The sequence below is a fragment of the Sorex araneus genome, chromosome 5 (assembly GCF_027595985.1).
Source record: "Sorex araneus isolate mSorAra2 chromosome 5, mSorAra2.pri, whole genome shotgun sequence".
In the NCBI taxonomy this organism is placed as follows: domain Eukaryota; kingdom Metazoa; phylum Chordata; class Mammalia; order Eulipotyphla; family Soricidae; genus Sorex; species Sorex araneus.
This window is the reverse complement of record NC_073306.1, coordinates 95,158,387-95,184,971: the sequence shown is the minus strand read 5'-3', so window position 1 is coordinate 95,184,971 and position 26,585 is coordinate 95,158,387. Positions and strand designations below refer to the sequence as shown.

Below are 26,585 nucleotides of genomic sequence, written 5' to 3'. Positions count from 1 at the left end.
ACAGCAAACCTGACTGGAAAGTTGCAGATCAACCTAGCAAGCTCGGAGAGACTAAATAACAGAGGCTCAACTAGCTCTAACCAGCATATTAGATCCTCAAACAATGACTTTAGTAACATCATAGTGAAATATAACTATTAACACAAATTGACACTTATTGACCTAAGTTTTCATAACTCCACTTGCCTTCATTTAACAAACAAATTTTTTTTGTGCCTACAGGAGGGCAAGTTGAGGTGGTAAGTGGGAAATTGCAACACCGGTGGAGAGGAGGTCACACTAATTATAAGATTGGTGTTGAACATTTAATGCCTAAAACAACTGTATTATGAACAACCTGGCAAATCACGGTGTTAGAATAAAAAAAAATTGATTTTAAGTTAGAAAGCTGTCAAGTGCTTCAAAGGTTATGAAAAAAATCAAAGGCCAAGGAGATAGCTCCAAGTGGTGGAGCAAATGCATAAATGTGAGGCTCTTAGAACCCTGGCAATGACAAGGACCCTATTACTACTGGGTATACCCTGAGTGGTCCCTGAGAGTCACTGGGCCCTACACTGCAGGATCAAACACAATCTTCAAGCCTGCACTACAGACCCCCAGTCCCTGAGCATGGGGCAAGAGCACAAAAAACAACAACAACCTCAGTAATAATAAAGAAAACTAAGACTAAGAGTGGGATTGAGTGGGGGAGGGGGTGTGGGTACTTCTGGCTCTGCAATCAGGAATCACTCCTAGTGGTGCTCAGGGGACAGTATGGGGATGTCAGGGATCAAACCTGGATCGGCCATATGCAGAGCAAACGCCCTAAGTCTAGGGTTTGACTCAGTAGTTGCGTACTTGGCTGGTGTGTGTAAGGCCACGGACTCAGTCCTCACACCACCAAATGAAAAGGAAAAAAACATAGTAGGATTCCTGAAAGTCAAAGGAAGTACTGGGTCAAGTGACTGATGAAAATGCTATTGAGACTCTTGAGATAAAAGATGAGAGATGCCCTCTGCTGACTCTAACAACAGATGTCTCAGAACAAATCAGTGCTGAGAAGAGGTAACAAAATGAGGACAGCAAGGGTGAACAATTCTCTCAGGAAATGTGGGTGTAAAAATAAGAAAGACAGGAGTCAGAGGAGGATCCAAGAGAGAAATTTAGGATGAAAATACAATTCTCAGAAGACTGCATAAACTTTCTTGCCCGCAACCTTATTAATAGTTATCAAACCTGTGGGTATTAATAAACTGTTAAGTTAAAACTAGGATCATAAGTAGTTTTTATTTGCTCAGGAATCAAGTTGCATCCTTTCCAGTGAGAGGTTTAGAAGGTCATTTATATTTTCTTCTGTCAACTGCCCACCAGCAATGCCTGCATTTTTTTTATTGAATTCTTAGCATAGCTCTTAATATTTTTAAAGCATTTATAGTTTAAGAGAGTTTGGGCCAAAGAGAGTGAGTACAAAGATTAAGGTACTTTCTTGCATGTGGTAAACCCATGTCTGATGACTGGTCCTGCATATGGTCACCCCAGCATAGACAGGATTGATCCCTGAGCACAGGGCGAAGCCCTGAGCACCACTGGGTGTGGCCCCCAAACAAACAGAAAAAGGTTAACCATCACTCAGTAATGTGATCTGCAAACAGTTTTTCAGTTTGTCATTTTACAGTGGTTTTAAAATAAAGATCTTTCCCATCCCAAACTTAATCAAAGAGCTCTTCAACGGTTTCTTCTATTACATTTTTGTCTGCTTTCCTACATTCCTAAACTTTGATCCCATTTGAAACTCATTTTGACAAATATACAGTGATAGGAATATCAAGATAAATTCTAGATAGCCTGTTGTCCCAACAATACCTTTCCTCCCATTTTGAAATACTATCTTTTTTGGTATAATTCAAAAGACTGTGCATTTGAGCCTAATTCTAGAAATCTCCCCTCCCCCACTTCCACCCCAGTTAAGGAGATTAACTCCAGGACCTCACATGAGGTATCACAAAGTCACATTTCCAGTCCCCAGGTCTAATTCTATATTTACTTTCCTGTTTCATGTGTAACTTAATTTAATGACTAAATGAAAACTAATGTCTAATTAACATGTAAATCCTTAGGATGTACAGGAATCATATGAGACACTCATCACTGCTTCTTGTACCTTAGTTCTGTTTGAGCCAGCATTCCGAGCCTACTGCCAGCTGGGTCCTGGAGACTTTCTGCAAAGGCTCCGGAACAGGCCCAGGCTCACTGGGCAGGAGCAAGCAAGCGCGTAACTTCCATCCTCTCTACAGTCCCAGGCCCCATCATTGTTTTCCTTTCTCAAAGTTTTCCTGGCTGTTTTTGTCTGCTTTTTTTTTTTTTCATATGAACTTCAGAATCTGCTAACCTGTTCCAGAAAAAACAACACTGGAATGTTTATTAAAACTGTGCTTAATTTATAATGTAGGCAAAATCATCTTCTCAATGCTGACTTTTTAATTCATTTAGTTTTCCTTTGTGTGACGTTTTAAAGTCAATGGGAAGAAATTGGTAAAAGTAACAAAGGTAGAGCGGACCACTCATTTGGGAGAATTTTTTATGTGTGTGGATCTGTGTTTTAAAAAAATTTACTTAAGGAGGAAGAAAGATGAAGTGGAAGAAAAGGGAAGGAAGACATGAGAGAAGCTACCATTTTTTTAAAAAAATGATGCAAGAGATCCCAGAAATGAATTGCATGGAGAGCTAGTTTGTGGGTTTTTTTTAAAAAGAAGACTAGTTTTTTTTTCTCTTTTTTTTGGGTTACACCCGGCCATGCACAGGGGTCATTCCTGGCTCTGCACTCAGGAATTACCCCTGGCGGTGCTCAGGGGACCATATGGGATGGTGGTTATCGAACCCTGGTTGGCTGCATGCAAGGCAAATGCCCTACCCGCTGTGCTATTGCTCCAGCCCCAAAAGAGGACTAATTTTAAAGGCAGAAGCAACATGTAATCTATTTCTACTGTCAAAACCACACTCAAGGGGCTGGAGTATGATAGCACAGTGGGTAGGGCGTTTGCCTTGCACACAGCCGACCCAGGTTTGAATCCCAGCATCCCATCCCTGAGCACCACCAGGGGTAATTCCTGAGTGATGAGCCAGGAGTGACCCCTGTGCATCACCGAGTGTGACCCAAAAGGCAAAAAAAAAAAAAAAAAAACCCCACACTCAAGTGAGAATTAAAATCAAAAGGCTATAAATCCCAGCTCAAAGGGCTGATGTAAAAATGAAAAACAAAGGTTATCAAGAAACGTTTTTAGTTATTGCTGTTGTTCTTCTGGGCCACACACGATGGTGCTAAGGACTTACTTCTGATTCTGCTCTCAGTAGTCATTCCTGGCAGGTCTCAGGGGACCATATGAGTGGCAAGAATTGAACCCAAGTTAATTACCTACAAGACAAGCACCCTACCCACTGTACAAAGCATTTTTTATTTTTTTTTATTGAATCACCATGAGATAGAGCAAAATTGTTCATGATTACTTTTCAGTCATACACTGTTCCAGGGCTGAGCAATAGCACCGCGGGTAGGGCATCTGCCTTGCACACGGCCGACCCGGGTTCGATTCCTCTGTCCCTCTCGGAGAGCCCAGCAAGCTACAAAGAGTATCTTGCCTGCATGGCAGAGCCTGGCAAGCTACCTGTGGCGTATTCGATATGCCAAAAACAGTAACAAGTCTCACAATGGAGATGTTACTGGTGCCCATTCGAGAAAATCAATGAATGAGCAACGAGATGACAGTGATACAGTAATACACTGTTCCAACATCCATCCCCCACTCCTTCACCAGTGTAATTTTCCAACACCAGTGTCCCCAGTTTCCCTCCCACCCCTTCAAGCCACCGCCCCCCCAACCCCAGCCTGCCTCTATAGCGTGCATCTCTCCCCCTCTCTGCTCTCCCCTTCCCTTCCCCTCTCTCCACCCGCCTCATATTCGTCATTATGGTTTGGGAGATGGAGGGTAGTTAAGATAGAGGAGGCTCCATTATGACACTATTAGTTGGAAATGATCACTCTGAACAATAACTGAGTGTTGAAAGTAGATAAAGGGATATACATGATAACCGTACAGCATCTGTATCGCCCTAATTCTTTTTATTTTTTTTTTCTTTTTGGGTACACCTGGTGATGCACAGGGGTCACTCCTGGCTCATGAACTCAGGCATTACTCCTGGCGGTGTTCAGGGGACCATATGGGATGCTGGGATTTGAACCCGGGTTGGGTTGGCCACGTGCAAGGCAAACGCCCTACATGCTGCGCTATTGCTCCAGCCCCCCAAATTCGTTTTAAACTTTATACTCCCTTCCCTTTGCTGCTGCTCTGCTGCTGAGATGATCTGGGGTCATATTCATTTGGCTGAGGCTTTTCCCAGGGCTCATACACCTGGTGGCAGTGTTCACACTCAACATTGTGGTGCTCCTCAGGGGCTGAATGCTGCTTTTCATACACTTTTAGTTGTGGTGCTTACACACACTCGGTCGTGAGAGACAGCGCTGCCAGGATGGCACTCACACACGTGAAGTGCTACTGAGGATCAGTCATGGTCTCACACCTGCACAACAGGTACTAGATCACTATGACCTCTCAAAACATTCGGGAGAGGAACAGTGCTCAGAGAGTCCAGGGGCCACGCCCCCCCTCCCAATTCTCAACTCCTAGCCAACTGGGTCACTTGACCGATGCCAGGATCCAAGGATGCAACATCAAATATCATTGGGAGCTGAAAGGACTCAGAATGACAGTACTGGGGACCACTGGTGACAGGGACCAAAAACCCTGCACTATCTCCCCAGTCCTTCTAAACATGTTAAGAGGATAAAATGTATACAGGGAAATCAACAGTCTGAGAACTCTGAATAACACACATCTATTTATATGACATAGTTTGAGCTACAGAATCATTTAAAAAAAAAAAATTCTAAGTATCACAGGGGTGGAAAATAGAGCATATACCAAAATTGAAGAATAGGGGTTTAAAGTACGTATAAAGAATGAATTAGACTCTCCACTTACCACTCTTCTCAGATTCCTTAACCTATCTTTCTGTGAAGAAAGTGAACTGAGAGTCAACAGAAACAAAGATACTGCACAGTACGGATGAGCCCATTAGAGTTAAAACATTCCAGAATATTAGCACAAATATGTGCTAATCAGTCAACTGACTGATTTCAGGCAGACAGGAGAAGAATCCTAAAAGTATATGGTAATTTTCTGGGGGGGAGGTCACACCCAGCAGTGTCAGGGGACCCATACAGGGTGCCGGGGATCAAATCCACACTGGCCACATGCAAGGCAAGCACCCTACCAGCTGTACTATCCCTCAGGCCCCATGATGAATACTTCTTTGTTTTGGCATATTTTGGGTCACAACCAGCAATACTCCTGGCTCTGGAGTCAGGATTTATTACCGGAGGCTTTGGGGGACCATATGGGATGCCTTCAAATGCACAACCCACTGTACTATGGCTTCCCACCTCACCTCCATCCCCCACAGTGATGAATTCTTAACTGTAGAAATTCAAAGCTGATAGGGTAGAAACTCAAGCAGATAGGGTGCCTGCTTTGTAAGCAGCTGCGCCAGCTACATTCCCAAGCACCACCAGGAATAAGCCCTAGGCAAAGAGCCAGTAGTAAGCCCTGAGCACTACCGGATAGGGCCCAAAACCCAAAAACAAAACAGGAAAAAAAACAATAAAAGTCTCAAAGATTTCTAACAATGATGTCTGAAGTTTTTACCACATGATGTGGCAAGCTTCCTCATCCACTCATCAAATGATTAAGTTCCACCTAAACGTTCAAGGAGTTTCTAACCAGTTTCATGTAACTAGATTAGGCTGGGAAAGAGAACTCAGACCTGAGCTCATACTTCACCTGCAGGAGTCCCCCAAGAACCAAACTAGGAGCCACCCCATAGCATGATGCTAAGAATAACTCCCCTGGGCACTGTAGGCATAAACCCCCAAATTAAATAAACATGCAAACAAATCATCAGACATTTGAAAATATGTAACATAAACAGAAGGTTAAAACAAAAAACAATTGATTAAACAGACAAGAGAAAAAATTCAAAACAAGTATTATTAATATCAGAGACACTGTATCAATTATATACATTTTTAAAGTAAAAATAAAACAGAACAAACTAAATACACAACTCAAATAACTGATAGGAGAAAAACTAACTGAACTCCCCAAGAAAGAAGAAAAAAACAGAAACGAAAGGAAAGACCAGAGATGGAATCAAAAAGCGTAACATTCACCTAAAAAAGGTTTTAGTGATGGAGAGATGGCTCACAAGGAACATATGCTTTTTTTTGGGGGGTGGGGGGGCAAGGTTTGATCCCTAGCATTGCACAGTACACACACACACACACACACACACACACACACACACAAACCAAAGACCACAGAACCAGAAGTAGATCCCAAGCAACACCATGACAAAACAAACAAAAAAAGGAACAATGAAAACTAAGATAAAGAAATTAACAACAATACAAAAACATTTACATAGTGCAGGAGAGTACAGGATTTAAGGTCCTTTTCTTGCATGCAGCAACCCACGTTTGATCCCCAGCACCACATGACTCCCAGAGCACCACTGGGTTTAGCCAACCCCTGAGAACACTCAGAAGTAGCACCTGCGATGGATGACCTCACCCCATTCCCCTGATCCTCCAGAGCCTGGCAGTCATGCCTCTGGCTGGCCAAATATGTTCACTAACTAGCCATGATCCAGAGATTCATATAAATCTCAAAAGAAATCAGCTGGCTGCAGAGATGCCTCCAGACCCCAAAGTCAACCATCCAATTAAAAATTTAACACCAGCTGTATCCCCATCAAAATTTTAGAATTCCTGGAGCAGCTGCCTGACATCTAATACTCTACATCATTGATATATCAGGAGTAGCACACCACATTGGATGGGATATAGAGTCGAAGGCAACCAATCTCAATTAAAAATACATTAGCACACAGACTTAACCTGTAACAACACATTAGTTATCCCTTACACAAGAGCCTAGTGGCTCCAGGGTGAGATACAACAATCTTCACAAACTTTCTTTTAAGGAAATCTTTTTTGACCATTTCTAGTGAATTAATCATAACAAGCTATACAAAAAAAATTATCTAGGGCCTGCTATTGGGGCAGGCTTGGGTGATGGTTGGGGAAATTGGCAATAATGGTGCTCTCAAGATGTAATGGTGGTGGGATTGGCATTGGAATATTGACTGTAATAAGTCACTGTGAACAATTTTATATAAATTAAAAATAAATAAAATTTAAAATAAAATTTTTAAAAAAAGAAGTCACCCCTGAGCACAACCAATGGCCCAAACCAACACTCTACCCCCCAAAAAAAGAACTTTTACTCTTTTAACAGAAGAATACGTATATCGATATTGGAAAAGGCCTTGTGCTCCTCACTGAATATACAGCTAAGAGTCTGAGAAAGAGAGTCTAAGAAAATTACAGGGTGGGGTAGACTATAGTCTTCAACTGTAACAAAACTTGACCAGACAGTAACACAAATTTTTTATTATTCTTTATACCACTTTGTATGTATATATTTCAGTAAAAAAAAAAAGATGTAGCTCTGAGATAAAAGTATATGAGGCCTATTGCATCTCTGGCTCAAAAAAACAAAACCCCCTGCCTCCTCCCAAAAAACACCTACCTTAAGACACAATACCCACCTATCTATCAATCAAATGTAATGATAGAAGACTTTAAAGACATAAGTGGTGTCATCTGAGACTCTGAATTCAGGCAACAGATTAGTCATTAAGAGGGAAGAAAAGGAAAGCAGAAATCTCAGGATTATGCATGCAAAGGACACTGGGGATGCATATACAGAAATGTGTCTCAGAAAAAAACATTTACATATTTTCATAGTGCAACACAGTAAAACTATAAATTGAGCATAAAGATTTACACTGGCAGCCCATGATCTGCCTCCGGGCGCCACCTCAGTACGATGGCCTTGATCCAGAGACACAGCAGTGAATCCCAGAACACAGCAGCTTGAGGAGATCTCAACGGACCATATTGAGCCAATTCCACCACCGGCGCACCTAAGATGGGGCGGGTGTGCCCTCTCCACCCGCTGCAGATGAAACCCCGGTGGCCATGAGCTTCCAGAAGTAAAACCCAGTATACGGGTTCCAGAACTTAAGACTCAGGCCATATGGCAGCAGCAGAGACTGGCAGTCCCTCTCCCGCCCACTCGGGGTCGTGGCTGTCACACCCATGAACTGCCTCTGGGCGCCATCACTGAGCCATCAACAGCCTTGCTCCAGAGACTCCCAAATGAATCTCAAAACAGATTAGCTCCCTACAGAGATGTCTCTGGACCCCAACCATTTACAATTTTAGAATTTCAGAAACTGGCCGACTTCTCATGATGTTCATAATAAGCAATAGAAAACAAAAGATCTAGCATCTCCCCCTGGCAGGCAGGCTTGAATGGTGGTGAAATGTGAGCAAATCATAATGCCCAAAAGTAGAGCGAGTATGGAGGAAATTGTCTGCCATAGAGGCAGGGGAAGACTGGGATGGGGAAGCGGGGAGAACAAGGCTGGAAAATGTGCATTGGTGGAGGGATGGGTGTTCAATCATTGTGTGACTAAAACTCAAACATGAAAGCTTTGTAACTATCTATAAAAAAATTCAATAAATTTTTTTAAAAGATTTAAATTGGCAAAAAATATATAACATTTTTTAGTAAGGAAAGGAAATACATAAAACAGGAATTCACTTCATATAATCTGCACTTCTCTTTATATGAGAATGAAGACAGGATGGTCAAGGCAATAGAGGTAGCTAAAGATCCTCAATAAGTGTACATAATTTCTATTTTGAGTGACAAAAATTTTGTAGAAATGGGATAGTGATAATGGTTGCATAATACTATGAAAGTACTTATATGCCACTGAATTACTTAAAATAATTTAAACAGTACCTTTTTGAGGTATATTTCCTTTTTGCCGGTGTTTTGGGGCCACTCTCAGTGATGCTCTGGGGGCACTCCTGGCTCTGCACTCAGGAACTGTTCCTGGTGGTCTCATGGGACCTTACAGGATACTAGGGATTGAAGATAGGACAGTCGAGTGCAAGGCAAACATGACTCACCCACTGTACTATCACTCTGGCCAGTTAAGGTAAATTTTCTGACCCCCAAAATAACCTAAGTAGGGTGAGGGGCAGAATCAGAACATTAAGTAAAAGGATCAGTTTCAGAGAAAGAGGTAGGATATTACCCCAATTAAAACAGAGTGTATAAAGATAAATAATTGACTTGTGAACAACTGGGATTTGAACTGTAATTGTTTAATTGTTCCAACAAAGATACTAAAATTTTCCCCTTCAGTGGGTTCCACATTTAGGATCCAATCAACTAATATGCAAATTTCCAATTGGAGGGGAGAATTGGGGCCACAAAGCTATCACTCTCTTCTCTCTGAAGAATGGGCAAGCACATGGTGGAGAGGTAAGACAAAGGGTAAGGTGCCTGCCTTGCACGCAGCTGATCTGGGCTCAGTCCTCAGCACAACCACAGCAGAAAGTCAGAAGTCCTAAGCACAGCTATGTGTGACCCCAAAACAACAATCTGATGAACTAGAAAAATATTTAGGGAACACTGGAGGGTAATGACACTGTTCTGGAAGGTATCTACTGAATTGATTGTTCAGAGAATAGACCTATTCGGAGAATAGGCCACCATGCTACTAGCTAGATTCCATTGTTCTGGAAACGCCTCATCCAAAAATTAATCTGTTAAAAAATTCAGGTATGCTCGTTTTGTAACTAAAATCCCCAGGCTTTCACAAAGTTGGATGGGCTATCTCCCCCACCACCCTGCACTTCCAGAAGTCCTGTCAGTCATGCACACGACCAAAAAGCCACCCAGTTAAAAATTTAACTACAGGGGCTGGAGCGATAGTACAGTGGGTAGGGCATTTGCCTTGCACGTGGCCGACCGGGTTCAATTCCCAGCATCCCATATGGTCCCCCGAGCACCTCCACGAGTAATTCCTGTGCATCACCATGTGTAACCCCTGTGCATCACCATGTGTGACCCAAAAAGAAAAAAAAAATCCAACTGAATGATCCAGTATTTTCCATTCATCTCAGGAAGAAAGGAGACAAGCTACCAAGCATTGCTCAGGGGGCTCAAGGGCCACGCCCTGTAATACTAATTATTATTCTATTCATAGTAACTATTTCTAATTATTCTTGATGGTTCAATGTTTCAGTCCAGTGGTGCAGTTCTGCTCAGACGCAGCAGACTGGAGGTCTCCCTGACACTGCTCAGGAGGTGATGGGAGCCAGAGGATGCTGAGAACTGGAAACAGAACTTGGTGCCAGGCATGTGTCCAAATCTCTGAACCTCCTCCCCAGCCCATCTCTAGCCTTCATTCTTCATATGAAGATAACTGATCACTCCCATCATCCTTAAAACTTAGAAAATGTGTATCCTAATCATTCTTCCACCTTTTCAATCTTTCAATGTTTGTGGGCTACAGACAGTGGTGCTCAAGGGCTGGTCCTGACTCTGTTCAGAGGACCATGCAGTGCTGGACACTGAACCTAGGCCTCCTGCATGCAAAGCATGTTTCAGTCCTTTGCGCTCTCTTCAACCCAGGAGTCAATTCTTATCTTCACTGCTCTTCCATCCTAATGCTGTCTCTGAATCACCTACACATTAATGGAGCCAACAGCCTAATCATGTCACCCAATCTTAAATTTAAATATTCAACTACCTAATAGACATCTCTAATCAGCTTTCTCATCTCACATGCATCTTGTTACCAGTACAAGCTACCTGTTTTCCCAAATCACACCTATATCCATGTCATTAAGGACATTTAATCTCATCTTTTAATTATTCCTTGTTTTATTTCCTTCCTTTCCAATATCAATACTATTTGAACATAGATGCTGATCTGATTTCCGCACTAACTAATCAGTCTTGCTTCCAATCACATTTTCCCCCTAAGTCTATCCTCCACACAATAGTATAATCTCTGCAAGCATGGCTTAATACCACTCCTCTACTAAAATTCACCACCAAGTCTCCATATCTTTCAAGAAAACAAGTTTTTATTCATTTCTTTTTCATCTCTCTATTATCATCATCTGTTGCAGGAATCATATGGTGCCAGGGATCAGACCGAGGGACTCACACATGTAAGATATGTGCTCTACCTCTTGATCCCTTAACCTTTTTTATTTTTAAGCATATCATATAATTTTGTCTCTCTGATCTTAATTCCAACTACCCCTTATCAGTCAGCATGGACACTTGCCCTGTTAAGCTATCTGAAGCTCCCTGACAGAGTCACAGTCTCCAAAGCCTCTGTGTGTTTGCATAGACAATAATTCCCTTTGCTTAAAATGCCCTTCCTGACACCACAGTGCCACCGAGCTCTCTGGGCGCCATACTGAGCCAATGTCACCAGGGCACCCCTGATGGAGCAGGTGCAGTCTCCCCACCTACTCCAGACGGAATCCCAGTGACCATGAGCTTCCACAAGCTAGGCCCAGGTATGCGGGTTCCAGGACTGAATCTCCAGGCTGTGTGGGGCAGAGGACCCGGGCTATCCCTCCCCGGGTCCCCACCCACTCAGCAGACTGGCCTGTCAGGCCCATAATTTGCCTCCGGGCGCCATCTTAGCACATCAACAGCCCTGGCCCAGAGACGCCCAGTTGAATCTCAAGTGCCCTACAGAGATGTCTCTGGAACCCAACCATTTACAGTCTAGAATTCCAGAAGCACGCAGCAGCGATGTGAGCTCTCATGATATTCAAAATGAGTAATGGAAAACGCATTATCTAGTGTCAGCCCCTGGCAGGTAGGCTTGAATGGTGGTGAGAAAATTCAAGCGGAACATAATGCCCAAAAGTAGACAGAGAGTATTGGGGAAACTGTCTGCCGTAAAGGCAGGGTGAGGACTGGGATGGGAGAGGGAGGGATACTGGGGACACTGGTAGTGGAAAATGTGCACCGGTGGAGGGATGGGTGTTTAATCATTGTATGGCTGAATCTCAAACATGAAAACTTTGTAACTATCTCACAGTGATTCAATAAAATAAAACTTAAAATAAAATGCCCTTCCTAAGCTAAGTACTAAGCTGCTTTAATATTCTAGTCATGCAACACAAACTTTAAAATGTCTTTTCTAATCACCTCAAGTCAGGTAACACCACAAATTGTGTGCCTATTAGTGTTTTTCCTATGCATATCTCTATTCTAGCACTTAAAAGACTGTATTATACTTGCTGGATTATTCATCTCCTCCATTCAATTGAGCTCATCAATTAGCACTATTAAGAACAGAAAGTCCAATATATGGTAGGTCCTCAATATTTTGTGAGTATCTTGAAATAGTCATGAATAATTATTATGGCTACAAATTAAACAATAAACAATTTCCAATAACTGTCTCTAAGGTAATTAAAAACAATTCTCTAGATCTAACAGAACTTCATAAAATTTCACAGAACACAGAAGTTCAAAATATCCAAGGTTTTCACTTAATTACCCAAAATCCAAAGGTATTTGTTAAAAATATTACAAACACTTCTAAATCTTGTTTTAAATCAAGATAGTTTGATTTCATTGAGTAGTGTGTTAAACAAATATAAGCATTACTCTTATCCAAGGGCTAAAAGAAGGAAAAAATAATGTAAAATGATATACAGTGTTCAGGAGATCTTGGTTTGCACTCTTCTACTTACTACTACATGACCTTGAATACCAGTGAGTTTCCAAGCCTCAGTTTCTTCAGTGGAAAACATGAAATTGCTTATCCCTCATAGACTGTTTTAAATATTCGGCTATGACTGTGACAGCATTTCGATAAACCAGAAAATGCTAAATGCATATAAATTATTGTGTTAGCTTTTATTCCAACTTCTGCCAAAGACTTTTGTAGTGTATATTTTAATTAAATTTCATGGATTAATCCAGCCTTTCATATCTATCCAATGACTTCTCATAAATAAAATTAAGTTCCAGAATCACTGGGGCACAAGACATTTAGTATGTGGTTGAGGTGTTTAATGATATCTAATTTATTAATAATCTGTTAAGTACTTAAAAATTGGTTATTTTATAAATTTCAAAGTAACTCTCAAGGTAAGTTGTTGGTACAGTCATTTAAATTTCAGCTCCATTAAAAAATTTTTAATTAACTGGAGGACAAAAATCAGCAGGGAATATCTAGAGAATTTCTTTTCGCTATTTAGATTGAATACTGACTACTGATAAACTTTGGTTCACTATGAACTAATGTGAAAGTTAAAAAGTCACCATTACAAACCAAGATTTCCCCCACCACCACCACCAAAATTTCTAGCTTATTTCCCATTTATGCTTGCGGGTTTATTAATCAGAAGAGAAATTTTGCTCCATTTTTCTAAACTAAAAAAGGAATAGAGCATGTTAGTTCTGCTCTCAGCAATATGTTTGTTATGTGGAAATTATAGAGGTTATGAGCTGTATTAGGGAGAACTGTTTTCAGTCTCTTCTGCAATAGTAATAAAAATAGGACTTCTTAACCTGCAAAGGGCCAAATTCCTTTTTAAAAAAAAAGAAAAAAGAAAAACCAAAATCTACTACAAAAGTCAGCACTTCGGTACCTGATTGTGGTAACAAGGCCAAAATCCAAGACGAAGCCCTTTATTGCACATCGTGTTCCAACATCGTGGGCAGCCCCATCTTGCGACCTCTCCAGATTGGCTGCTCCTGCTCTCTCTACTGCAGAGAGAACTTCAATTAGAGAAATTCTGATGCCCATAAATCTAGAATGGATACTCCCCTCATTGGAGGCAAGGAAGGTAAGAATCACTAAAAAGACTCATGTTATAGGTTTCAAGTAAATCTAAGTGGCTTGAAACCACTATAACACAGGCAGCTGAGAGTCTTATGCAACATTCTATTTACCTAAAAAATAAAAAAGAAAACTCAAGGAAAGAATGGCAGCAATTATTAAGATAACCTGAAAAAATATTGGTTATATAATCAAATTCTTCATTAGCTTTAAGTAGACCTTATAACTATAATACAAACTTATAGCTGACCATTCATACTCATGATTCTTATGAGAAATGCAAGCAAAAAAAAACCTAGGACACATTACCAACTCACATGCCCTAATAATATTCATAAAAAAAATTTGGTTAAAAATCACCAATTAGGAAGGCGTAATTTCCCTGCTGACTTAAGCCTAGCTGCCCAAGCAAGGCTTCAGAAAAACATCTTTATCCACAATAGAGCATAGGCAAAAGGAGCAGAGGCTATGGCGGTCTTCCTAGTGACACTTCTCAGTCACATAAATGAGGTATGTTTGTGGGATAGACTGCCAACAAGTTACTGAAAGAAGAGAAATAAAAACAGCAAAAACCTGGAAAATGAAAAGGTCAAAGTCTTCATGTGTTTTATTATGTTGTAAAAGGTAAGTCTTAATAAAGTTATCTTGAGACTACCAGATCTAAATTATATCCTTCTTAGGAACACTACTAGATATGTGAAAGACTGGATTACTTTTCAAGCTAGTTTTTCATAAAGACTTGAAACCATGTACAAAGTCCTTCTCAGACCAAACAAAAAACAAGCCATATCCCTAAGAATTCAACAACGGAGATCCTTCAATTAGAGGAACTTTTACAACCATGAATTCAGTATCAAAAGTATGCTGGTATATGCTATACAACAAAATCGGGTTAACATTGTCAAGATATTGTAACTGCATTTACTACATCATTTAACAATTCACCTTACCTGAGTGTGAAAATTTGAAATGGTGGTTGTTTCAATATCTTTCTTGCCCAGAATTTCCATTTTCACTGGAGTGTTGGGGAAATTAAAAGCAAAGTAATCCAAGAAGTCTGGGAGATAAGCAGCTGCTCCATGCACTATTGCTAAAGCATAGTAAGCAGCATTTTTCTCATTTTCACTGAATGTCAAAGCAAGAAACTCCTCAGAAAATCTCTCCATCTCCATTGGAGACAAAAATGAGAGTTCATCCATGTAAGCATGAAGGACAAGAGCACCACCATTGGACTGGTGTTCCTCATGAATAAAATTGCTAAATTTAGTACCTGTTTTTAAGAAATTTCTACGAATAGAATGTTCCTGGTGAGTCATAAAAGGTGTCTGTACTCCCTGGGGTACCCGATATTCTTGCATTCCCAAATTTAACCGGCACAGCTGTTCATCTTTCAGATACCTGAAGGACTCCTTATTAACTCCTGAAGTGCTATTTATTTGTCCTTGGGTGAGAATTTCCTTACTGATACGGGTCAGACCAGCACAGACGGTTTGTACTTCCTTATTGTACATTTTAAGGCGTCTTCCTCGCATATCTTCTCGGTGTTTCTTTTTCTTTTTCTTCTTTATTTTCTTCAAGACAAAATCATCAGCTCTCTGGGTTTTACCATTTTCATCTGGTGTTTCTGGCCACAATAATTAAAAAGAAGTTAGTAGCTAGGACTAAGAAGTAGCATACAAGATATCTGATCCCAAATGACATAATAAATAATTCTTAAATTTGTCTAAATTTATCAATACACTTAAATGTTTATAAAATGAATGACACAAAATACTGAAATAATCATTTTTATGAGATTGAAGGCTATGATAACAATAGAAAGGTAAGCATTAAGATTTAATGTGACTTCACAATCAAAACTAAAGCAAATATCCAAATAATTTCATGTATGTAATTATACATGAAATTATATAATATACATGTATGTAATGTAAATATGCCTGTAATAGGGAATATCTCAATAATCACTGTGAAATCTAAAATAAAGCCTATCACATTTTGTCAATTTATAGGTTAAGGTTATCACAAAATATATTGGCAAATCAAACAAGACCAAACAAATATAAATATAATTTTGCCTAACAAATTGGAAAAAAAATTTTTTTTAGCCTTCTGATATACTGTTGCTAAAAGTATAAACCGGGACAACTTTCATGGGGCCCTTGAAGATATTTACAATTCTCGGACTCAAAAATTCCATACTCAACAACAACAAAAAATGTACCTATGAAAATGACTGAAATACTTAAAAATATTGTGACAGTGTTATTTAAAATAAAAAGGTATGAGGGTGGCAGGGAGAGAGCTCCAAAGGCTGGAGCACACGTTCAGCATAATAGAGTCCTGGGTCAGACTCCTGGCACCACATGACTTCCCTGAACAATGCCAAAAAGATCCCCAAGCACTGAGTCCAGAGTAGCCTCCTAAAACTGGTAAGTATGTTTCATATACCCCCTCAAAAAAATTTAAGGGAATCCCCAACTTGTCTAATGATAAGATATCGATGAAACTCTAGCACTTACAGACTAATACCCAACTACTATTACAGATAAAAAGAATGAACAAAGACAAGGTCACAAAAATACACTGTCCCTCTTCTAAATAGTCTTAACCATCCTCTTGCACCCAATCTGGATAGCTATTTCTGTCATGTGTTCCTTGAGCACTATATTTTCCCCTACCACAGAAATTAACATAGTTAACAGATACTTCCTCTGGACTGTAAGTAATCTTAGAACACTTTATTTCCACAAGCATCTAACATATGCACAATCTAATCCTATTTTTGTAATGTCAAACATCCACTCACTCAAACATTAAATGCTTGCTCTGGGGGTCGGAGCCACAGTACAGGGGGTAGGCATTTACCTCGCACCTGGCCAACCAGGGTCCAATCCCCAGCATCCCATATGGTCCATCTATCTCTCCCCAACCCCATCAGCACCGCCAGAATAATTCCTGAGTGCAGAGCCAGGAATAACCCGAGCATTGCCAAGTGTGACCCAAAAAAAGCAAAATAAATAAAACCAATAAATGCATACTCTATGCCAAGGACACTTCCGGACACTAGGAATATGATGCTAAGACAAGCAATAGCTACTATCTTAAACTTTACGGTCTACTTGGACAAGAAAAAGTATTAGTAGACTACAATGTTGAGGAAGCTCTCAGTGAAAGATGAATTTAGGCTGAGCTGTAAATCCTGACAAGCTAGGTATGTCACTGTTTAGGAGGTATATTCCACGGAGAAGCAAAGAACTTTAAAAAATTTCTAAATGACCTATATGCGCTTTGTATAAACACCACAGAGAAAAATACCTGGAGAAATAGATGCCAGGGTATTCAGTTATCTAGGTTAGAGGAATACAAATGTTTAACTTTCTTTTTTCCTTATCTACAATTTTCAAGTTTCCAAAATAAATATATTATAATTAAAATTTTGCTTGCCATGCACACAGCAGACAATCGTTCCATCCCCAGTATCATGTAAGGTTTCCTGAGCACCTCCAGGAGTGCCCCCTGAGCACAAAGCCAGGAAGAAGTCCTGAGCACCGCCAGGCATGGGCCCAAAATAAAACTTTTAATTGCATAATATGTAAATTTATGATTCCAGTATCCTGTACAAAATTATTTCAAATAATCAGATTATCCAGTTTTTAAAGAGGATATTATATTAATATACCTATGTGTTGGGGGTCAGGTGGCTGCTGGGAATAGAACAAGGGAACTAAAAATTTGATATGTAGGGGCTGGATCAGGTAAGCCATTTGCCTTGCACGCGGCCAACCCAGGTTCAATTCCCAGCATCCTATATGGTCCCATGAGCAGCACCAGCACCAGGAGTGATTCCTGAGTGCAAAGTCAGGAGTAAACTCTGAGCATCACCACGTGTGACCCAAAAAGAAAAAAAAAAAAAAATTGATATAGTGCTCTACTACCAAGCTACATCTCCAGCTCCTAGTTTTTCTTTTTTTTAAGCTTATATCAAGGATTTTAAAGTGTACAAATACAAATGACCTTCATTCTGCTTTTAAACACAAAATTTTCTAACAGCACTTAAAATTAAACTAAAATCAAGGCTAGAGCAATAGCACAGCAGGTAAGGCGTTTGCCTTGCACGTGGCCAAACTGGGTTTGATTCCCAGCATCCCATATGGTCCCCTGAGCACTGCCTGGGTAATTCCTGAGTGCAGAGCCAAGAGTAACCCCTGTGCATCACTGGGTGTGACCCAAAAAGCAAAAATAAATAAATTAATTAATTAATTAAAATAAAATCTCATACCAATATATTGGCAAGAGAAAAAGCAATCTTTTTCTCTATGTACAACTTGTTGATATTAGTAAGTCATTTATTTCTTAGCAATAAAACTAATCTAAACACCATCCCATATTAAAATTAATATAAGCAATTCTTCAAGCAACTATCTGTAAATACCATTAAATAAAAAAATCAGAACAATATTTAAAGTTATCTAATTAGCCTCTGCTAATTTTTACAATTATTTTTGCAATTTCACAGAAAAACATTATCTCTGAATAGATGCTATTATTTTAAGCTTCAGAAGAGGTATGCAGATTATTTGGCATGCAGAAAATGAATTATGACCTAGATCTGCCACTGAAATTAACACTACGAAGGTGCTACCTTGACTGTAACATATTTCCTCTATTACTATTAACTTACCAAAGGTATTTCTAACAGGGTCTATTTCTAACAGGGTGGAGTTTCTGTGAGTTTTATTCAAAAACTCACTTATAGGAGAACTATTCAGCTAATTCAACATGGTCTATATCAAAAAGTAAACACTGTACAGGAAAATAAGGAGGATCCTAAATTGTAATCTCACACATAAACATGAAAGTATAAGATGTGAATTTCAATCTACTTACTAATCTTGTTTTTCAAATTTTAGTTTTTATCTAAGGCTAAAATACAATATTTATCTTTGTTTATAAATTTGTTAGTGATTACATTTCCACGAATAATCAAAATATATTTTTGAATTACTGTGGCAGCACTGAGAACAGCCTACAGATAGAACCTTGTTAAAGGTACAGCTGGTCGCCCTTGCCTTATGAGATGATGTCTAAGTTACCTGGTTTGACAACTAAGCCACTTTGCAAAATGAATGTAGCAGATCACTAAATTTACACAATATTATGTGTTAATTATACTCAAAGAATTTGTAAAGGGAGTCAGAGTGATTGTATAGCAGATAGTGTGTTTGCCTTGCACATAGCTAACCCAGATTCGATCTCAAGAGTCCCATGTGGTTCCCCAATACCCTCTAGGAGTGATCCAAGAGCACAGAGCCAGGAATAAGCCCTGAGCACCTTTGGTGCCTGGCCCCACATCCCGCCAAAAAAAAAAAAAAAGAAAGAAAATGTTGTAAAGGTCATATCTTCACAGTATTTCCATTTCTGGTGACATGGGCCTAAGCTTCCCAACAAAATGTATGCAGGAAGTAAAATTTAGTGCAAAAGCTAAGATTTACTGACATCAGTTTTTTTTTTTTTTTTTTACAGAAAAAGAGCCAAGATATACTCCATGATTAAGCAAAGTCTGCACATAACAAACTATGATTAAGGACAAAGGAAGTATGTTACTGTACAAAGAGAGATACATTCACCTGAGACAATTTGCTAGCTATCTTTAAAAATTACCAGTCATTATAGGGAGACACTACCTACCTACCTCCTCAATTATGTAGGCTAGGATGCTTGAGCACCCACACAGAATCCGCACGCGCATGCGGACATACACACATACACACACACACACACACACACACACACACACACACACACACACACACACACATATATGCACGCACGCACGCAAGCACACACACACAGAGTACAGTTACTACAGGGCTCAGGCAGATTGCCCAGTGGTTGCAGACACAGGCTTTGCATGAGCAGGTACCCAAGTTATAATTTGGCACAACATGGCCCCCAACCATTAGCAGCTGCGGCACTAGAGATTGCCCTACCACACACAGGAGCCAGCATCCCTTCCTCTGCATCCCCACATCCATTAGAATGATGGATCTGAATTCCTGTCCATCTACTTCCTAGCAGTGTAATCTTATCCAAGTTAATTTCTTTCCACCTTGTTTCTCATTGGAAAATTATAGTAATTCCTCCTAAAATAATGTGCAGGATAACGATGTATGCAAAGTACTCCAAAAAAGTCCTAGAACATAATACTCAATGCATGTTTTTTTTTGTTTTTCTTTTTTTGCTTTTTGGGTCACACCTGGCGATGCACAGGGGTTACTCCTGGCTTTGCACTCAGGAATTACCCCTGCCGTGCTCAGGGGACCATATGGGATGCTGGGATTTGAACCCGGGTCGGCCGCGTGCAAGGCAAACGCCCTACCCGCTGTGCTATCTCTCCAGCCCCAATACTCAATGCATGTTAACTACTACTCCTGCCCCAAAATTAGTACTGGAGGCAACATAGTAAACTACGTAAGAAGAGAACCTTTCAGGTGACCAAAGTAGGTTAATTTCTCAGCTCTACCTTTTTTAAAAATCTGTGTAAGCTTGTAAATCGTTAAACACTCATCATCTTAAAATATTAACACCAGTATCTCACAGTTACTGTAAGGTTTAAATGAGACAATGACTAGAAGGCCCTCATTGCAGTATCTAACGGTGCCATTATATCATCATTTTTATAATAATATTTGATAAAAATCATTGAAATAATTGGCAACAATTCTGGAATATCAAAACTTAGAGTAAGAAACTACCAATCCAGGGACCAAAGATACAGTGCAGGAATTAAGGCGTTTGCTTTGCACACGGCCTCCTTGGGTTGATCCCTATATGGTTCCCTAAGCACTGCCTGGAGTGATCCCTGAACACAGAGGAGTAAGTAATGCAAAGAAGCAGGTCCTGAGCACTGCTAGGAGCACAAATTTTTGCTTCAAAAATTTTTGGTTTTGGGAGCTGGAGCAATAGCACAGCAGGAAGGGCGTTTGCCTTGCATACGGCCGACCTGGGTTCAATTCCCAGCAATCCCATATGGTCCTCTGAGCACCGTCAGAAGTAATTCCTGAGTGCAGAGCCAGGAGTAACCCCTGTGCATCTGTGCATCGCTGGGTGTGACCCAAAAACAAATAAAAAAAAAAAAATTTTGGTTTTGTTTTTGGGCCACATCTAAAAATGCTCTGGAGTTACTTCTGGCCCTGCACTCAGCAATTAGTCCTGGTGATGCTGGGGGGCAGGGCATATGGGATGCCAGGGATAGAATCCAGCTCAGCGGCATCTGAGGTAAGTGCCCTACCTGCTGTACTGTTGCTCAAGCCACCATCCTCCTTTAAAAAAAAAAAAATTAAAGGAAAAAGAAACTACCAACCCAAAGCATCATGTGATTTACCACGAGAAATCATGCAAAAAGGAAAAAAATTCCAAAACAGAATAAAACTATGCTTCACAGTCTCCTAAGGTCCAATGTTTGGAGATGTGTCCAATCTCATTTTAAGCTTCTAACCAGGGAAGTATACATAAAATCAGGTCAAAGAAGAAAACAGTGTAAAATCAAGAATCACCTATATTGTCACAAAGTTAGCAGATAATAACCAACATTCAAACTTTCTCTTGTCTGATTCTAGAATTCAAACATTCCCAATGCATTATATATTTCATTCTCTTCTAACTCAGCTAACACTTCCCTACAATACTCACATCCAACAAACAACTAAAATTTCCTAGTTAATGGACTTGCAGGGTTAGAAGACCCCTCCAATAAAAAGAAGCACCACTTAATTTATTTTTACTGTTCACTAAAGGGTAATTCATTTTTCTTTTTTTCTTTTGGCCTTTCTGGGTAAATCTGGAACAACTATGAGTCCCTAAAGTTGTTGCTCTACTAAAAGAATCACCTGTTTATTTCAAGATACTCCCAAGTAATTACCAATTCCTATCACCAAAAATGATCAACTGTTTTCGAATTAAAATTTTCTTTGACATCACAAAAATTTTTCGTAAGTATCTGGCTTACAGACACCTACTCTGTAATAGCAGTTGGGTGGTGTTCAAAGATGAAAAAACGAGAGAAAGAAGGTTAACTCTGAAGGAAATGGCTAGGAGCACATCTCTCTTCTCTTGACACTGAAGAGAGAATCACAGGAATCAAATTCCTTCTTCACTTTCAAAAAATACTAAAATACTGCTAAAAACCATACTTACTAAACAAGAATTATTTAAAAAGCATTACTTTCATTGTCTTCTGGGGGGAAGTATGTTCCACGATTTTCTTGAACAAAAGGGAGAGGGAAAAAAATCAAGATTCCAAGAGACAAGCAACTGTCAGTTTAGATTCAGGAACTAATATTTATAAGATATATATAAAACAAATTTTAATATCTCTATTAACAATTCAAATGTGTTCCATAAGAAATGAAAGACATGTGGACCACTAAACCAAAAGTACTGGGCCCTACATTCAGTTTCTCTCTTACTAATTTCTAAATTGTGGTTACCTATGCATAACTTTGAACTGCATAATCTAGAGCTGGTATGTGGGAACATACTATCTCAGGAATCCGCAAACTTCGTAAAGAGATATCTAATGACCTTTGCAGGACATAAGGTCTCTATCTCAGTTGCTGAGAAGGATAGAAAGAGAACATAGATTTTGAATAAGCAGTAGTATGCTAAAAAAAAAGTTAATGGGAACACTAAGTTTCATAAGATTTAACATACCATTTTTATTTTGGGTTTTTTTTTCTTTCAAAATTTAAACACCACTATTACCTCATGGGTGCTACAAAAATAGAAAAAGAATGAAACTAAGTTTTTACAAGATGCAAAAACAATTCACAATCTTATGGGAAGAATAGTCTTTCCCCCCAAATGGTACTGGAGTGATAAGATACCCCAAAGGCCTCAAAAAAGGAACCTCCGCCATAAATGTTTCACAAGATTAACTCAAATGGATGATACTCAATTGTTAAAACTGAAACCTATTAAGAAAAAAAGAGAAAATCATTTGGTCTTGAGACCTTAGAAACACCACCAAATGAATGAACCACTAAAAAAAAAAAAAATTGTGGGGCTGGAGAAATAGCACAGCGGGTAGGATGTTTGCCTTGCACGCAGCAGACCCAGGTTCAATTCCCAGCATCCCCTATTGTCCTCTGAGCACCGCCAGGGGTTAATTCCTGAGTGCAGAGCCAGGAGTAACGCCTGTGCATCACAGGGTGTGACCCAAAAAGCAAAAAAAAAAAAAAACTGTATTTAAACAAAATTTAGAACTTTTGCTGTGAGAAAGACCCTATCCATTTAAGAGGACAGAAAAGATAATGAGAGTGGAGAAAAATATTCTAAACCATATATCTAACAAGGGACAAAACTCTATAGTATATAAAAAGTATAAAAATGCTTAAGTAAAAAATCCTAACTGGAACATAGACAAAAGATAGACGTTTTGTAAATGCAGCTATAAGAACAGCAAATAAAAGCTTTCAATATTATAAGCCATTGGGGAAATGTAAAGTAAATCCATGATGAAATAGCACCAACCCATCTATTAACACAGCTAAAATTAAAATAGTTGTAACACCACATACTGACAAGGGCAGGTAGAGAATGGGTCTAACACACGACTGGAAGATATGCAACAAGGGACAAATATTCTAGAAAACAGCATGGCAATATCGTCTAAGAAAAAATTAAATATACACTTAAGTGATCCAGCAATTACATTTCAAAAGAAAATGAAAATGGGGGTCAGAGGGGTAGTACAGTGGGTAACTTCCTTGCATATGGCCAAGCTGGGTTTAATCCCCAGTACCCCATATGGTCTCTCAGGCGGGAGTGATTCCTGAGTACAGTCAGGAGTAAGCCCTGAGCACCATTAGCTGTGGCCCCCAAACAAAACAAATTGAAAATAGACATCCACACAAAAACCTGAATATGAATATTTATGGTTTTATTCCTAATAGGCAAATTGTAATCAACCAAGAAGTCTTTCAATAGGCAAATGGCTAAAATGTAGTACAGTCATAACACAGAATACTATTTGGCAATAAAAAGGAGTGAGCTATTGATACATAAAAATTAACTGAATTTCAAGGACATTAGAGTGAGTAAAAAAGTCACATTTAGAAGATCTCATACTGTGTTACATTATATAGCTGTTAGGAAAGGTAGGGAGACAGCAGGTGTCTAAAACTATAAGGGATAGCAGAAGGGGACCTTTGTGGTGAGAATGCTGTGTATTTGGATTGCAGTGGGAGTTAAAATAATCTGCAAGTGATTAAATGGCACCAAAATACATATGCACGTTGTACCAATGCCAATTTCCTGGTGTTGATATTATACAGCTGTTATGTAAGATGTAACCAGTAGGGGAAGCAAGTGAAAGGTAAGAACCTCTCTACATTGTATTTGTCATTTCCTATGAATATATAATTATTTTGAAAATCCGTGGACAAGGAAAGATAAACCTCTGTAAATAACAAGATCTAGTCACTCTCAATTGTCTTTGAGCTGTTTCAAGGAACAACATAATAAGGCAACAAAAGGCAGTTTTAACAGTGCCAACTATCTGTCAGAAACCGTGCTAAGTGCTTTCTGCGTATGTCCCCACTTAACCCTCACAGCAGTCTTATAAAACATAAATATCACAATTCCCTTTTACAGACAGGAAAACTAAAGCTAAAGGTTCGAGTCTTTAGCTTACGGCACAGCCACAAGCATGTCTCCTGCCATACCACTGACAAGGCAAATGATGCTCAGAGAAAGAGAAGGATCTGAGTTTGTTCAAAAATAGAGGAAACAAAATAAGGTTGCCAAACACTTAAAATGTGTCATGTACCTTAAAGTCTACAGCACAGTTTTTTCTGAACGCATTTGGGCAGGGAGCCCTTTCCCTCCCAAATACTAAGATTCAAGATTTCCTAGATTAAACCACTTCTCTTCACCACATATTAACAAACTTCAAAACCTTGAAGCTGTGCTGTCCAAGGAGATACTCACTGGCCAAAAGAACTATTCACAAATTTTAACAATTAGCTCCTTGGTCACCTTAGCCACATTTCCATCATCACGGAAAGCTGTGTCCACAGCACTGGGTAAAAGCTTTCTGTTTTTTTTAAAGAACTTAAGAACTATGCAATCTTCGGAAGCACCTTGTGAACTACTACTGCACATTGTATTGCCAATAATCTCTGGCTCAAAAAGAGGCAATGGGTCAGAAATGTTTAGGGGCCAGAGATAGTACTGAGGGCAAGATGCTTGCCGTGCACATGGCTGATACAAGTTCAATTCCCAGCACCCCATATGGTCCCCCAAGCCAGCCAGGCTGATCCTTAAACATAGAGCCAGGAATTAGCTGTGAGCACAGCCAGGCGAGTGTACCCCCAAGTCCCCCTAAAAAAGAAAAAATAAATCTTAATGGAGTTGGCTACTGTAACTACTCTAGCACCAAAGCATAAGGAAAAGGTAAGCGAAAAAGTGGAAAACATATCAAAACTAGAGCAACGTGAAGTGGAACGGGAGTAGGGATGAAGTTTGAAGTAAAACTTCGTAGATCTGTAAAAGTACAGAGCCTGTACTTGTCTATTATGCCAAAAATCTACTTAACTTTTCTTTAACGTGTACTCAGTACTAATAAATTGTAACTTAAGTATCTTCACTTCTTTGGGCCTTGGTTTCCACATATACAACACAATTTTAAACTGGCTGATGTCTAACATTTCATCTAGCTCTGTGAACTTAATACACACAGAGACAGCTCAATGGGCCGGGCACATTCTTTGCATGCAGTATACCGAGTTCGAATAGGGCACAGCATATTGTCCCCCGGAGCTATGGTGGGAGTGATACCCAGCAAAGAACAAGGTGTGACTCCTGAGCACAGCTGGGCACGGGCCATCCCCCTCCACCAAAACACACCACACACACAAAGTAAGGTGAAAAAAGTAAAAGCATGACTGCAAAACCTGGCAGATTGCTGGTGGAAACTACTTTTCCTGTCTGTCTGGCAAAAGTTCTAAGGCTGAAAAGATGGGGATATTACCAAAGAAATATTTAATTCAATAAACAAACACTCATTAGGCAATGATTTGTAACAAAGTGCACTGAAAGAAAGGAAAAGATTAGCCCTAAGTTAAAACCAAACCAGGGGCTGGATAGATAGCACAGCAGGTAGGGCATTTGCCTTGCACGCCGCCGACCCGGGTTCAAATCCCAGCATCCCATATGGTCCCCTGAGCACAGCCAGGGGTAATTCCTGAGTGCAGAGCCAGGAGTAACCCCTGTGCATCGCCAGGTGTGACCCAAAAAAGAAAAAAAAAAAAAAAACCAAGTATGTGGAAGGAATCCCAGACTCACAAGAAGTCCTATCAAAAGATTAGTTAATTCATGTAATAATCTAACTCGGTCTCCTACTAGGAAACATAAGTATATTAAACTTTTCTTAAGATTTTACAAAGAACAATGTAGAATCATATACAAAATACAAATATGTCAATCCAAGCTATGGCAAATATAAACAAATGATAAATACTTGGGAGTAGCAGTCACCAGTTTTGGCTAATCTAATTTCCCTGGGGCCCACACTTAATTAGGTAAGCCTATGTTTTATGGTTGAATATTCTTGGTTTTAGTGGGGGTCCTGGAAATTAAATTAATTCTCAATCTTGTTGCGCAAGACAGAATCAAATGTAAATGGAATTGTCGTGTCTACTATCTACTGCACACTTCTCACTTTTCAGCGGACAAGTGGACCC

At 39.6% G+C, this 26,585-nt stretch overlaps 1 protein-coding gene across 1 annotated transcript in view; it reads right to left on the bottom strand.

The window, feature by feature from the left end:
- Window positions 1–26,585, bottom strand: part of RSBN1 (round spermatid basic protein 1) — a 52,926-nt gene that overhangs the window by 25,103 nt on the left and 1,238 nt on the right. The window contains exon 2 of the mRNA XM_055139390.1: window positions 14,790–15,463. Within this exon, the coding sequence (XP_054995365.1) occupies window positions 14,790–15,463 (674 nt within the window). The remainder of the gene's footprint in view (window positions 1–14,789; window positions 15,464–26,585) is intronic.